The sequence below is a fragment of the Engraulis encrasicolus genome, chromosome 1 (assembly GCF_034702125.1).
Source record: "Engraulis encrasicolus isolate BLACKSEA-1 chromosome 1, IST_EnEncr_1.0, whole genome shotgun sequence".
Lineage (NCBI taxonomy): Eukaryota > Metazoa > Chordata > Actinopteri > Clupeiformes > Engraulidae > Engraulis > Engraulis encrasicolus.
The window spans coordinates 24,837,137-24,852,627 of NC_085857.1; the positions used below are offsets into that span (position 1 = coordinate 24,837,137).

At 42.7% G+C, this 15,491-nt stretch overlaps 1 protein-coding gene across 1 annotated transcript; it reads right to left on the bottom strand.

Annotated features, from left to right (window-relative positions):
- Positions 1 to 1,781: 1,781 nt before the first annotated feature.
- LOC134456700 (uncharacterized) lies at positions 1,782 to 14,534 on the bottom strand. Its single transcript, XM_063208167.1, has 3 exons — positions 13,898 to 14,534; positions 12,599 to 13,558; positions 1,782 to 1,885 (listed from the first exon to the last, which is right to left on the bottom strand). The coding sequence occupies exons 1-3, from the start codon at positions 13,950 to 13,952 to the stop codon at positions 1,782 to 1,784; spliced, it is 1,119 nt and encodes a 372-aa protein (XP_063064237.1). The 5' UTR covers positions 13,953 to 14,534.
- Positions 14,535 to 15,491: the final 957 nt, after the last annotated feature.

Consider the following 15,491-nt stretch of genomic DNA (forward strand, 5'->3'; position numbering starts at 1 on the left):
TTTGGTAAAGAAGAAAAGGTACTAGCCACTTTGACCCCTTATTGAGTGTGCGTTTGGCTAGTAAGATTAACATGAGTGATCCATTTTGGCTTGGCCGATGAAAAAAGTTAATTCAGAGCCCTCATTATATGTGTCATTATACTTCTATATAGGCCTAAAGGTTCAGGCGAGAGCCAGCTCACTAAATCGCGTGCAAACTCTAAAAAAGAGCAAAAGGATGTGACTAAAAGATATACTCAATCTTCCAGTTTGAATGACAAGGAATGAACAGTTATGGATGCACTAATTACTTGCATTAATTACATCACTAAGTGGTGTGGTATTACGTAGTAGCATCTATTTAATATCATAGTGTTGTAATTACATCCGTAACAGTAGTCCACCTCTACTTTACACACCTCCACAGTGAAGAGAAGTCTGTAACTCAGCTCACCCAACTGGAGTCAGTCAACGACTACCAAAGACTGCCACCTACTGGTAAAGACAGTACTCACATGCATGAGTGACGCTTGAAATGAACACAAAGGACACTCTGGAAATTACCCCCACAACACAAACACACCCACACATACACACAATAGGGCTTATTTACGTTTTAAGACAAAATAAAGGCTAAATACAGAAAGGCATTTATTTGAAAAAAAAAATCAAAGAATAAAACTGTAGAATCAAAATAGCCTACTGGTAATTTAGGACATATTCAATTATTACAATACTACAACTACATTTGTTATCCCTCTAGAAAATATGGGACAGAAGGCACTCCATAGAAATGTTATAATTCCACACTGAAATAATAAAATGGCAGGACACACACACACACACACACACACACACACACACACACACACACACACACACACACACACACACACACCACACACACACACACACACACACACACACACACACACACACACACACACACACACACACACACACACACACACACACACACTATACTCATACATGAATTTACAATTCTTTCTCTGGCATATTCATACACAGCATACACACTCACACATGTGCAGTTTTTCAAACACTATACTGATATAGACATGTACTGTACATTATAACACAACACACACACACACACACACACACAGTACTGACATAATACACAACCACACACACACAAATTATCTATTGATTAACTCTACATGCACTTCCTTCTCTCTCTCTCTCTCTCTCTCTCTCTCTCTCTCTCTCTCTCTCTCTCTCTCTCTCTCTCTCTCTCTCTCTCTCTCTCTCTCTCTCTCTCTCTTATCTTGAGTTATGCTACCTCCTCCCGCCAGGATGGCGAGGCCCAGAGAGGTCTCATCCTGGCACTCTGTCATGTAAAGGAAGATAAGTTGGATGCAGACACAAAGAGTTTACGTTTTGTGTATGTGTGTTGTTGAATTAAATAAAAGCCTACAGTGTTACTTTGCTTCTTTGGTAAGACATACCACATGTAGCCTGTACTGGAAGTCTGCCCCTCTGGCCTCTGAGCTTAGGAGTAAAACTCAAGTAAGTGCTAAAATGTACTTAATGTGTCTGTGTGAATCTTTGAGTTGAGCGTTCATTAATATTACGAAATAATTCTTATCACAACAGCCCAGCCCAGGCCTGCACTAGAGCTACAGTTCATCGGATCCTTCAAGGTCCTCCACCAGGTATGGATCACATTCCTTCAGCACCTTGTAGAACCTTTTCTGGGCGTTGGGCCCTTTCCTCTTCAGCATGTCCAGTAAGGTGCGGTTCCTACTGGGCCTGAGTTTTTCACTCTCTACTTCTTCTCTCTATCTGCCGAGTTCAGGAATTTGCACTTCTCCAGCGCCTAGAGAACTGGGCCTAGGCTTCCGCTCCTCAAGAGATTCCTTATGTTTGAGGAAGAAGTCCTGACCTGGGGGTGTATAGGAACGTGAGGCTCTTGATCCCAGAACAGAAACATTGTGTACTTCAAATAAAGTTGAGTTTTATCCTTCAATATTAATCTTTTCATGCAAGATGTAAATAAGTGTGACTAAATGAGGTAACTGAACCGGTATGATTTCCTGTAAATACCTGCATGAAGATTTGTGGTCAGATATGTAACATTACTGGCCATTTTAGTCTAAAGTAGCAACAGAGATGAGAACATTCATTTACAGACCAGAGACGATTGGTCCAAGACAAAAACGGAGGCTCCATATCCGCTATAAAAAGTCCAGTACAACATTTGTTTAAATTCTGTATTGTACAGTGTTATAGCTATCTTTATAACATAGCTAGTACTTATCTGTCATCATAGAATATGTGATCAATTCAGCAGGCAAACATTTGTTTTCAGAGTTTACATGTCATGGGAGTGAATAGCTTTCCCCCTCTCGTGACAGTGCAATGTAGCCAAGCCTCAATGGACTTCAATGGCATTTCAGAAAACCTGTATGTGATTTTACACATGGTTACTGGATGCATGGGGGCCGCTGGGGGGGGGGGGTGGTTATGGTACAGATTCTAAGAGCCCAAACACTGGGGCCCAAGCACTGAGAGGGGCCCATCAGGGGGCCCAAAATTCGAATCTTTCATGGGGCCCAACATTTCTGGCAGCGCCCCTGACTGGATGCACAGACATGGAGACCGTTCTAATTCGCAGGTGGTGGAAATGGTTAGGACATCTACTCAGAAAACCAAGGTACGACATCACAAGAGTGGCACTTCAATGGACGCCAGAAGGAAAGCGCAGGAGAGGGAGACCAAAGACAACCAGGAGGAGAACCATTGAAAGTGAAATGAAAGAGAGATCCCTTTACTGGAGCACCATTGGGAAAAAAAGCCAACAACGGGGAGGAGTGGAGATCCTTTGTCTTTGCCCTATGTGCCACTAGGCACAGCAAGGACTAAGTAAGTATTTGATTTTCAATACCAAAATACAAGATGGTTAATGGACAAATGCCAGCTAAGACACAACATCCGGAGACTCAGCCTCACTGGGCGTCAAGAAGATATGAGCGGGGCAACATACGGAGCGGGACAACACTTCAAGAGAAGGCCCAGAGTCTGGTGCGCGTTATTGAAGCTGTGAAAGAGGCTGGACTATTTTATGATTTTTTTTAACGTTATATATTTTTTGGTCTTTTTGCCTTTATTTTTGACAGGACAGTGGAGGAGAGACAGGACATGAGTGGCGAGAGAGAGACAGGGAAGGATCTGCAAATGACCCGGGCCGGAATCGAACCCGGGTCGCCGGTGTGTTGCAACCCAGTACCCTACTGTTAGGTCGCGGCATGTCTGATCTATTTTATGATTGACTTTCTCTTAAGCAGTCAGGGTTGATTATGCTCAGTCAGATTAGTGTTCAAGTATGTTGTCAGAAATTATAATGTTTGTGCTTGACACTTAGAAGTCTCTTGTCGACATCATGTTGTAAATAAAAGGTAAACGTGGTAAGTTTACTACCAAGTTTCATTTTCGTTTGAAAATTGTAGCTAAAAAAGCGCAACAGAAGTGAAACAATAGCCAGCTAAGCTGCACATACACCATACCTAATAATTGATTATGGTGAAGTCATTTTTTAGTCTTTCTTGTGGACAAAGAACAGCTTAGACCAAATCATTTAGAGATGGGAATTATGACTCTTTAATGGGATCCGGATCATAGTGGCTCGTTCCTTTCAAAGAGCGTTTAAAAAAGCTGCCTCCTTTGGACAATTTTTAATTATTTATTCAGTATGTCACGGACAACCAGGGGATTCAATTCATGTCGGATGTCGGAATAGCGGTATGTCGGAATAGCAGTTGCCCCCTGATTCAACCCAGGTCTTTAGCCAGGCCACACCCTCCTAGTGATGCATGCAACGCCTTAGGCGTTGCTGCTACTCAGGTTAAGAGCAATGCAAGTACTTGATGAGCTCCGGAGAACTTGGGAACTCCACCCACGTTGTCGGGAAGCAATTAACTTTAAGCAGGTCCAACGGCCCTGGGTAGAGGGGTGTTCAAAGCAGTGGTGTGGTTTAAGCAGAGACGTTCTGTTTGGACTAAGAAAGTGTTTGGATTAAACTTGGGCACAGCCTGTTCTGACCTCGGCCAGTAACAAACCAAGGGAGGGTCAACCATGTTGTTTGAGAAACGTTAATTGTTATGCTCCGTGTCCAACCAAGTCTCGAAGAGATTTGAAAGTCGATGATAATCAGGCTAGGTGTCTAGCGTTGCAGGCATACACTTTGAGTGTGTTTTAATATGCGACCTTGCCTCCTCCACTTGCTTCTCGTCATGATGACATCACTGACAACAGCATTATATTTCAATATCTTGCAAAAGCTCAATTGTAAAGTCTTTTTCTCATTTGCAATTGGGATGGTGAATGAAAAACAGTCCCTCAAAAGTTGTTGTGGCGAGGCTGACAGCTGGGAAACTTTATCGTTTTCTCCACGGAGGAGGGGCCAGGAGGCGGGACGAGGAGACAAGCACAAGTGGAGGAGGCAAGGTCACATATTGGGATGCACTCTTTATCACAAGACCAAAGAGGCGAGGCAACTCAATTGCAGAGAGAGGCAGACAAAGGAATTTAAGTTCACATTTTTTTCGGGGTCAAAAAGGTGTTTGAACAGAGGGACAAATGTAGACCAGCATGGAACAAAAATGAGGATGTCCATTAACAGCTTGGTTCTCAACGCTCAGTAATTAGTAGTAAAAGGTCCAGAGACAAAAAAAATCCAATGTACAGATGATCCAATAAGTTCATAGAATATTCAATATCCACTTAGAAGGTTCTGCACAACTCAAGTTCCCTGAGTCCTGAGGAAGGTCAGTAGCCCGAAAGCTTGGCTTATTAAAAAGAACACAAAGAGGATTTAAGTGTTGTTGAAGTATACCGTCTTGGTCTCACTTCTTGCATGTTCAAAATCCGAGTCAAAGGAATCAAAAACTCCAAAAGCCAAATTAATCTATTTATTTTCTAAAATTACCAAATAACAAAATGACCACCACTGGTAATATCCAGAATACCAGCAATGGCCCATACACAGTAAACACTACAGCTTTCCAGAACTGCAGAGTCTACTACATAAAAATGACAATGACAACGAAAGCATTACGGAACGTTCCGGAGATCCTAACCTTCTCTCGCCCTGACCGATAACAAAAATTAGGACCTGCTGAATATCCCTATCTGTGGGTATTTATGGTTTGTGGGTGTATGGGTGTGGTTATGTGTAAGCAATTATGTGATTTGTTAGTTAACCCAGAATATGCCTAATCTGTGTCGATTGTAAGCTGCTGTCATCATCTCCAGGTGGGCCTTGATTTCATCACTCTAGGTCTTCATGACCTCATCTGTGGACTTCCTGAGTTCTGTGACTTTGATTAAACAATACACATACAACAGCACATTCTTTTGACATATTTGAGGGTCCTTGGTTCTGAAAAGATTGAAATCCAATGTTAGTCGTTTCACATTGTCACCTACTCCTGGCCTCCTAAAAAGGATTAAGTCAAATAGTTTCGTTTCTGAGTGACAACACTGTATCCTGTGTCCTAGAAAGAATGATACTTCAAGGAGTTAGTATGGACTTCAGACTTATTCAGAAAATAAGCAATCAGTTAATCAAACATCACATGACAGGCTTTCAGCTTTTCTCACAACAATGTTTGACGACATCTGTAGGCTCTCCTAACAAGAATGGGCAATTACTCAACATCCTCATTTCATGATTGTCACATGGGGCCATCACTCAATGGTTTGAGAGTGCCCACCAACAGAGGAACAAGATACATTCATTTTAATGTTTTTAATCATAACCAAATATTGTAGAATTTCCTGCAAACACAAATGAATACCTGAACAATTTGTTGTAAGCCAATGCATTAAATTTCAGGACCTCAGAATCTAGCCTATTTTCCAACAGTCCCTTTCGTGAGGTCATAATTAATATGACCTCATCAAATTTGTTAGACCTCAGTGTTAGACTCTGTAACCAACATGACCACATATCTTTCCTTGGTCAACTTCCCTTGTCCATTTCTGCAACCATAGTTGCTCGCCTCAGAAACCTAGTGCAAAGAGAATACCACATCATCTGCTCATCACCCAATTTGTCATTACACCAAGACATTATATTTAATGTAGAAACCACAGTGAGTTCCATTGCCGAAGGCTGTGGAAAAATGTAAAGGGTTAGAAATACAAACAAATGAAAAAATATATAAAAGACAAATTAAATAATTAATAATAATAATACTTTTTTTAAAAAAAATCCTCCACTGCCGATCCTCCTGCTATAACAACCTAAAATTGAAATTTCTCCATTCAATACCACCAATTTCCGCAACATTTGGGACCCCCTTTTCCACTACCAGTTCCTTGAGGTGTTGTTATATGGCAGTTTCTTATTGTCACGTTGAATGGTGCCGTCTCCTGTAGGATCCCGTTTCATTATAAAGCATCATCAAATACCACAATGTAAAAGGAAACATGTTAACGTTAGTAGGGTTAGTATTAGTGGTGTTAGTGATAGTAGTGCCCCGCATGCATTAAGCTGCAGGCTTATGCCTTTCCCCATTCTTTGCGCTTCCGCAGGCTTGTTTCAATGTAACCCTGTGCGCCTTTCCCTCAAGGTGAATATTGTGTGTAATTCGCTCAACGCGGTTCGGTCTACTGCGCTCAATTGGAAGGAGCCAATTTGCATTCCTCGTCTCCTGTCTCGTTGGTTCCTCTTCCATCTGCAACCTGTGTGGAGAAATCTGACACCAAAGTAGTTAATTAATCGTAATATGGTTTATATTGCAACGTGCAAAATCTTCATGTTCGAACCTAGCGTTGGTCCAGGGCTTACTGTTTGCCTAGTTTCTTACTGACCTCAGCACCATGGGTCAGAGCGTTGACCCAGCTCATAATTGTATGTAGCCTATACCAACCTTACCAATTTGCTCTTTGGCGTTTGGTCCAAATCCTTATGGGTTCCACAATCCACCAATGTGTCCAAGTTTGTTGCAACTGTTTTTTTTGTTTTTTTGTTTTGTTTTTCCAAACCACAGACCTTCTGCCAGTGATTTTACCAGCCCGGAGACAACGGTCTCCCATTCATGTCCTCTACCAACCATCAGTTTTTTGGCCGCACGGCCCCCAACCAGTCCATCAGTTTTTTCCAAATGGCCACTCGCATCAACGTCTTTTCTGAAGACGCCCTTTCGTGCTCTCTCCAAATCCTTTCCATATCGCACGTTCTCTGTGGAAAAAAAATCCTTGATTTCCGATGTCCTTGTGAGAAGCTTGCACTGCTGCCAAACGTTCTTTGTTACCTTTTCCATAGTGAACCCCTGTAAAACCATGGCCTTGTTTCCTCATTGCCGCATAAACCGCTTTCAATCTTTACCAACCTCCAACACTCAACAATGTGTTTTTCAAACACCCTTTGTTATCTGTCGTTATTTCCTTAATGTAGGCTATGTATGTGATGTGTGGTGTACTGCAGTCTTTTCTCAAATCTCGTCTGTCTTAAGTCGAGTCCAGTGTCACGGTCGCACATGCCTATGCCTATCTCCCCCTTTCTTCTGAAATAACATGCCGTGTTGTTTCAGAAAAAAACACTACAATTGTGTAACCAGGTACACCGTCTAGCTTTTCGGGCAGTTACTGTCTGAACAGTAATTGTAAAAAAATAATAATAATAATTTAAAAAATACTCAAAATATCCACAGGCCTAAGGAGTAGGCGTAGGTGTGACAAACAGAACAGACGAGAAAAAAAAAAATCAGTCAAATCAATGTACAGAGAGTATTGGGAAGGCCATCGTGTTTTTAGCTAATCATGTTTGTTCAGTCAGTATTGTAGGCTACTCTTATACAAACTTTTGCGTGGTGTTGGGTAGACAATGTGTAGCTTATAATGCAATGTGTATAATTCAACCCCAGCAGCCACCCCTTCTTGCCCAATGTAGATGTAGGGTAAACAGTCCCACTGATTCCCAATAACTGTCTTAAACACGCCTGTGCGTATGTTTTCATCTTAATCAATGTTACCTGGTAGGGGTCCGATAAAAGGGATATGGGTGTATAAATGGCACCCAAGGGCGTCACTTCTGGTGTGAGTTAAGCAGTAGTGTTACCGAACAAACTTGACATAGTCTTTCAATTTCTCATAGGCCAGAAGGGGTCCCCCAACCCTTCTCCTATGTGAGCTCTAGGTCCCAATCCCCTTTGCGTATTGTCCATGGGATAGGCTTGCTCCGGCTCCAGTGTGCGCTTGGTGTGCTTGTGCTTGTTTTTTCTCTGGTTTCAGCTTTGAAGTAGGTGCAGTGCCCTCCGTGTTGTGTAGGCATTCCACTGGCAGTCTCTCACTCAGTGCCCGGTCCCACTATAAGCAAAACACCCCCCATACATGACCCTACCTTGGGCATTGCTACTCCCTGTTCCCCGTCCTCTGAATCCCACCACGTTGTCCCTAACCCCTTAATGAAATTGGACCAACTTCAGGCTTGGATGCATGCTGCTGGTTTCGGGAACAAGAATGTGTGACTGCTGTGTTGTAACATGAGTTGTATCAATAGTGTTTCGATTCCGTCGCTCTTTTGGACTCCGCTAATTGCAACTTAACTAGTTGTGCATGTGCTGTATCAGTGCTTAGTTTCTCTTCCTCGCGTTTTGCACTATACTGTTTCATGTGGTGCTTGAGATGGCGTTCCCAGTATTCGGTAGTACTTAGGGCAAATTTGGATCATTTAACATCGTTTCTCGTACCGGCTTTGGGATTGCTTCTAGAATGGCCATTCTGAACATAGCAGTTTGCAGCTTGTCAGAGCTTGGATGGTTTCCGGCTATGTCTGTCCAAAATTCCTTACTTTTTGTCAAAAAATCTGTTACGTTTTGTCCTTCTCGTAAAGTAAATGACAAATTTGCTATTGCTCCATCGGGCACTGGGTAACGTTTACGCATTGCAGTGCCTATGTCAGTTGCGTATAACGCAAATGGGCATGAATCTGGCAAAAGGCTCGTTCTTGCTTCTGTTTCCACTATCTGTAATTCCCACGTGCTTGTTTGTTTACATAACAGTGCGCGCCAATCACCAATCGTTATATTGTGTGACAATGTAGCTTTCGTCAATTTGGACAACCACGGTGCACCCCCTTCGGCGGGTGAAGGCATTTTTTCCAGGATCGAATTCATGTCAGTAAAACTAAAAGGCTTATATTCATCCACTCCGTTCTTTTTCACCAACGGATACATTCCAACTGTCTTGGTTGGGCCTTTACGTGCCATGGTTTCGCGCAAGTCATATCTCTGGGGGGTAGAGTGCAATGTCAATGTGCCTGTCAGAGTTGCCTCACTCGCCTGTGTCCCCTGTGTCTGTGTACCGTCCCTACGTATCTCGCGTCCGTTTTCCTGGTCATGTTGCGTCAAGTCAAGTCGCTCCCTGTCCTGTATTTCTCTTCTGTCTGACTATCTCCTTGCATTCTCACTCATTTGCTTTTCCAATTCAATCAGTCTCTCCTCATTTGCCTCTTGTATGCGCTTTTGCACCCACACTAAATCGGAATTACATATGCCCACGGCTTCTGCATTTCCTACACTTTCTTCCTCCGTAATGTCTGAATGTATTGATCCATTACAACTCTGCACGATTGTGCGCTTCAGTTCGTGAATGCTTTCATTAACAAAACGTTCCAAGTTTTTCATCCGCCTATCTACTTCAGTTGCCATATTATGCTGTTGAGAAGATACTACTTCTGCTGTGATTAGCCCACTGGTGACTTGAAATTGCGGCAGCTGATTCGGCGGGGGCAGTGGGGGTGGGGCAGAGGGGGGGCAAGCTTATAGGCCTATTCTTTCTACGCTCGTTCTTTCTCTGTGACAATTCCATCGCTGCGCATGTTATTGACATATTATGCAAATATTTGTTGCGCACTTCTAGTACATGCTTCTTAGTTTTCCATTGACCCTTTCCTAACAGGGATGGCTTCTTATTCATATGTAAGTACAAATTCAGTCTAGCATTTGCGGCAGCCTTTTCTAGGTGCGGCAATAAAAGACTTCTCTCATCATTACAGGGTACCATTTCTTCCGATTTTAACTCACGCCAAAGTTGGACATACACATTCTTAATTTCCGCTCGTTCTTTCTCCAGTGCATGACTAAGCAACTCTCTCAATATCTCCTCCCACTGTTCAGAAACAGTTTCCACCTCATTTTATTCTTCTCTCGTAAATCCGACTCCAAATTCAATACATTTCCTCCGTACATCCTGCCTTTAGCAGAATGACCACTCATTTCGTACTCGCTAGTACTTCACTCACTTGTCAATCACTCGCGCAAACACGCTCTCACATACACACGGGTACCCGGTCCACACACTAAGGTTCACAGCTCAGTCCTGATACCAATAATTACCAGAGTGAAACCTAACCAAAAGAAAACAAATCAAAACAATACAATAGGCCTAATAGGCCTATTCGTTGAATTCCAAGCTCAACAGCGCGCAGATCTCCCTGATGCGTATCAGTAACGACTTTGGGAGGTCCCAGACTCTCCAGAGGTCCCAGACCTCTCCGATCCAGACCTCACTTAGGGCCTACTTCCTGATGAACCCCAGGTTCTCCTCCAGTTGAGATTACTCGACCCCTTCTGTTTTTACCGGATTGAGGACGCCTCGATGACCGCTATTACCAAATTTACGCTTCAGATATTTAATCTTCAACGGGGAAACACCGAACTGCCCTCTGACTTCCGATAAAAGCCCCTCACTCTCAACTCGACCAAATTCACAACTGACGACCATCTGGACCGCAAAAAGTTCCGTTCACATTCAACCGTTCTTTCAGGGCAGATATTTCAACAACCTTCTGTCTAACCTCCAAGGTTCTTGTCTAGTTGAGATTCGCAGATCCCAGATCTCTTCGATTTTTAACAGATGGGGAAACCTTGATGTCCGCAATTACTTGTTACATAGTTAGATGGGCTATTTCGAACCCAATCCTCCCACGGGGAAGCACCAAGCTCCTCTATTACCGTACACCTGATAAAGCCCTCATTCCCAACTTAGACTATGTGCAAACCACAAAATGTAATAAAGACAATAACCAACAAACAAATAGGCCTAATGTCAAAAAAGAGGAAAAAGGAGAGTGCTGCGTTGGGTCAATTGTTTGTCAAAGAATCAGGTGCTCTTCAGAAAGGACAAGATAACTTCATTAATTGGCTTGTGACTATCTCCAAAGTGTGAAGGTCCAAAAAAAAAGGTTCCTTGTTGAAAGTGGTAGTCAGAAGAATGATCCGAGGCACACTGATCTTAGTGAAAAAAGTTAAAAATCCTTTATTTTAATGGATAACGCCTACGCGTTTCGACTACAATCAGTCTTCATCAGGGCAAACTTTGTTGCTTCTTGCAAAGATGTTTTTAAAATGGATTCCATGTCATGTGACACAGAGACACAGCCAATCAAAATCAGTGCAGTGTGACATACATTTTAACATAAAAATCCCATCACCAGTGCATTTGCAAAGTAAACAATAGACAAGGACAAACAATAACAAAAAAAAAGTCTTCAAGGGCCAAGTTAAGTTCTTAGTTAAAAACAGGGGCCTAGATGCAGACATCTATAGGTGCATAGGCAGAGGTAAATTCAGAAGACTGACATTTTCACTGGCCATATAAGGCAGTCTACAACACAACATAATTAAAAAATACGATGGGGTACTTCATAAAAAAGGAGAAAAGTCTATTTCTTCATTTAGACCAGGGTAGGATGTGGCCCTCAATGTATGGATCCAAAATGTTTCTCTCTGTAAGAGCCGTTTCAGTCTGTCACCCCCTCTGGTGCTTTTTGGAATCGTTTCAATGACCATGGCTTTTAGAGTCATGTGGTTCGTATGACCAGCATTTTTGTAGTGTTGAGCCATTGGGTAGTTGGGGTTCACTGTTTTGATGGCATTCTTATGTTCAGCCAGTCTTTGCCGAAGTTTTCGTTTGGTGCGGCCCACATAAAAACATCCACATTCCAATCTATAAACCACAAATGTTGAATTGCAATTTGCAAATTCACGACAATAGAAGAGTCTCTGTGTAAAAACATCCACAAACTTGTCCTCCCTCTTAATATTGTCACAGTGATTACAGGCACCACATCTGTAAGTGCCTTTTGGCTTAGGGAAGTGCAGCTTGGGTTTGTCAGCTGGTAAGTGGCTTTTGACCAAACTGTCTTTGAGTGTTGGGGCCCTTCGAAAGGAGACAGTTGGAGGTGCTGAAAACAATGAGGAAAGCGTGTCATCGCTCAATAATATGTCCCAGTTTCGTGTGATTGCATTTTTTACTTTGTAGGCCATGTTGCTGTATTGTGTAGAAAAAAATATTCTTGTGTGTTGTGGCTTCATTCGTGTTCTCTTAGACATCAATTGTTTTCTGTTTAGAGTTGTTGTTTTAGTCAAGGCAGTCTCCAAAACTTTATTTTCATAGCCTCTTTGTTTGAATCTGTGAAACATATCATCGGCCTGGTGCTCAAATTCCCCGTCATCATCACAGATCCTTCTCAGTCTTTGAAACTGCCCGTATGGGATGTTAGTGATCAAACTTTTGGGATGGAAACTATCAGCCCTCAAAATGGTGTTCCTGTCAGTGCTTTTTCTGTAGATTGTAGTATGAAGTATACCCTCTGTGTCAATGCTGATTGTCAAATCAAGAAAGTTAATTTTTGTGGCACTGTATTCCAGGCTGAGTCTGATGTTGGGGTTTGTGGAGTTTAGGTACTGGTGGAATGCAACAAGTTCATCTTCAGGCCCAGAAAAGAGAAAACAAAGGTCGTCAATGTATCTCCCATAGTATTTTATTCGATGTTTGAAGGGATTTGTATGGCTGTATATATACCTCTCTTCCCACAGACCCAAATACAGTCCAGCATAATTGGGTGCATAGGCCGCGCCCATTGCAGTGCCTTTGATTTGCCGGTAAAGCTTGTCCTGGAAGAGAAAGATGTTATTTCTTAAAGTCCAGTTTGTTAGGTCCACTAAGAAATCTGTAGGCGGGGAGTTAGTGTTTGGCCTTTGTTGAAGAAAGTATCGTAGGGCTTCTAAGCCCTCCTCATGTGCAATGTTGGTATACAGAGCCTCAACATCCATGGTTACCAAAAAAGCATTGTCCACTTTTCTAATTTCCTCCAGTTTTTTCAATACATCGGTAGTGTCCTGAAGGTATGCCTTAAGAGAGCTGGTTAAAGGCTTAATGAAGAAGTCAATATACTTAGACACTGGTTCAGTAATGCTATCAATGCCACTTATGATAGGCCTGCCTGGTGGTGTGTTGAGACACTTGTGTATCTTAGGCAACAAATAAAATGTGGCAAGTCGAGGCTCCTTCGGGAGAAGGAAATTCAGTTCATTGGTGGTTATCCAGTTACTTTTCAAAGCATCATCTAACATATTCTTCAGTTCATTAGTAATTGAGGTGATGGGATTGGATTGAAGGGGGGCATAATAGTGTTGGTCACTGAGCTGTCTGAGGGCTTCATGAATATACTGCTCCTTACCCCAAACAACGGTCGCTCCTCCTTTGTCAGCAACTCGGATAACAAGATCTTCATTATTTCTCAGCCACTGGATTGCCCGCTTCTCTCCTGCAGTAAGGTTAGAGTGAGTTGTTGTCACAGTGCTCTGAAAAAGTTTTTCAACATCATGGTCCACTTTTTTCATGTATGCATTTATGCAGGCGTTATTGCTGAAGGGAAAAAAGGTGGACTTTGGTCTAAAGGGGCTGTGTGGCTCCCTAGCTCCATCACCAGGATGCACAGGTCCATCAGCTGTGACTTGTCTGTTGTGATACCAAGCCTTCAGATGCAGGTTGCGAAAAAACTTGTACAGGTCAACTTTTGTCTGGAAATAACTAGCCTGGAATGTTGGGGCATATGAGAGGCCTTTAGACAGCACATTCAAGCAATCAGGTGAAAGTGGTGTACCTGAAATGTTTATCACCGTCTCCTGGGTGTTTGATTCCGGTGCATTCCTTTCCATCCCTGTGGCCGCAGGTAATCCAGGTCTTGGTTTTCTCCTTGGCCTCCCCCGTCTCGTTTTCCTTTTCTTTTGGAGTGTGATGTTCGAGTTGGGCCTGTGTCTGTTCCATTCCCCAAAAAAGACGAAGTTCCAGATGCGGTTTCCTCATCTTCACTAGCTGTGGTGCTGCTCGGGAGGCTGAATGACACAGAGCGCTTCTGCCTGGTGCGCTGTGGGAAACGGGTGGTCGGATTTGGCCAGGAGTAGACTGTTCCTCCCTCATAGTCCTGTTGATCTCGCCTTATTTTTTCCAGTTTAGACTGGGCCAGGGTTTTGGAGAGTTTATCTATATCCTCTTGAATTTTCCTCTCCATTGCTTCTGCCTGCTCTCTATAATCTGGGGTTATTTGTGTAAGCTTTTGTTTTGCTTCTTCAATCTGTGTATTTAACTCTTCTCTCTGCATCTTTGCCTCTTCAATGAGCAGTAACATTAAGTCCAGAGAACATTTGTTTAATATTTTCTCCCACTTCTGTTTAAAGTCAGGTTTATCTTTTCCAAAAGATGGAAACTTGGAAATCCTCAGGCCTCTTGGGATAATTTCCCTTCGCCAATTGTCGGAAAGATAGATAGCATGAAGTTCTAATTTTTTGTCCTTCTCCAAAAGTTTTCTTAAAGTCTGGTAGGAGGATCTGGGATCAGTAGTTTGTGACTCTACCATAGTGTAACCACCAGGGGGCGCTACTGAGCGCAAAACACCTCTTGACCTAACTGCCTTAATGCAGGCTGTTCGTGTAAAGGAACAATTGGGGCTGATGTAATCAAAAATACAAATTTTATTGACAACACATAAGAATCAATACATACAATAAATAGTGGCCACTAGGGCATGCAGCAATAACTTGAAGACAGACAGTGGTTAAGTGGACACCAAACAGGTGTAGTTCATGCAATAGTCACACAGGTGATCACTTCAAACATAGAAAATAATAAAAGGGTAGGCCTACACACATTGATCACACACACTGTATATTGCACACAATATTCACGGCACCCAGTTTAGTAAGTAATTGCAAACACTATTGACAGTTTGTACACTACACACGTGTTGCACTGCAAACCCACACTATCCTCAAAGAAATATATTGCACATTGCCCTAGATGGTTAAATAGACAAACACAGACAACATGTACACAAAGTGCACACTCACTCATACACACACACGCACGCGCACACACACACTCAAGCAAGAGACGAAAGACGGGTGTAACACTGCGCTGGGCCACGTCGTGGCTCACCGATTGGCTGTCGGCCCAAAAGTAGCCTACTGCGCAGTAACTCCAATTAAAACCCGTACTGAGGGGAGTGTCCCACCAAACTCAAAAGAAAATACAAATAAAATAAACTAAGGAAAAACAGTGGCTGTGGCTCCTAAAATGATCCTCCTCAGGACTGGAGAGAGACGCGCGCTCACCGGCCGCCTGTCAATCAGTGACTGGGCTGCGTTCTTGGGATTGAGACCGTTGATGTTGATTAAACTTCCCAATGAAGTTGTTACAAT

Bases quoted from the DNA above. Each gene is read 5' to 3' on its own strand.
- LOC134456700 (XM_063208167.1), bottom strand. From the start codon at position 13,952: ATGGAAAGGAATGCACCGGAATCAAACACCCAGGAGACGGTGATAAAC. The intron at 13,559-13,897 runs GTACACCACTTT...ACCTTACTGCAG, and splicing joins GACGGTGATAAACATTTCAG to GAGAGAAGCGGGCAATCCAG. The intron at 1,886-12,598 runs GTATACTTCATA...ATACACCCCCAG, and splicing joins AATCAGCATTGACACAGAGG to GTCAGGACTTCTTCCTCAAA.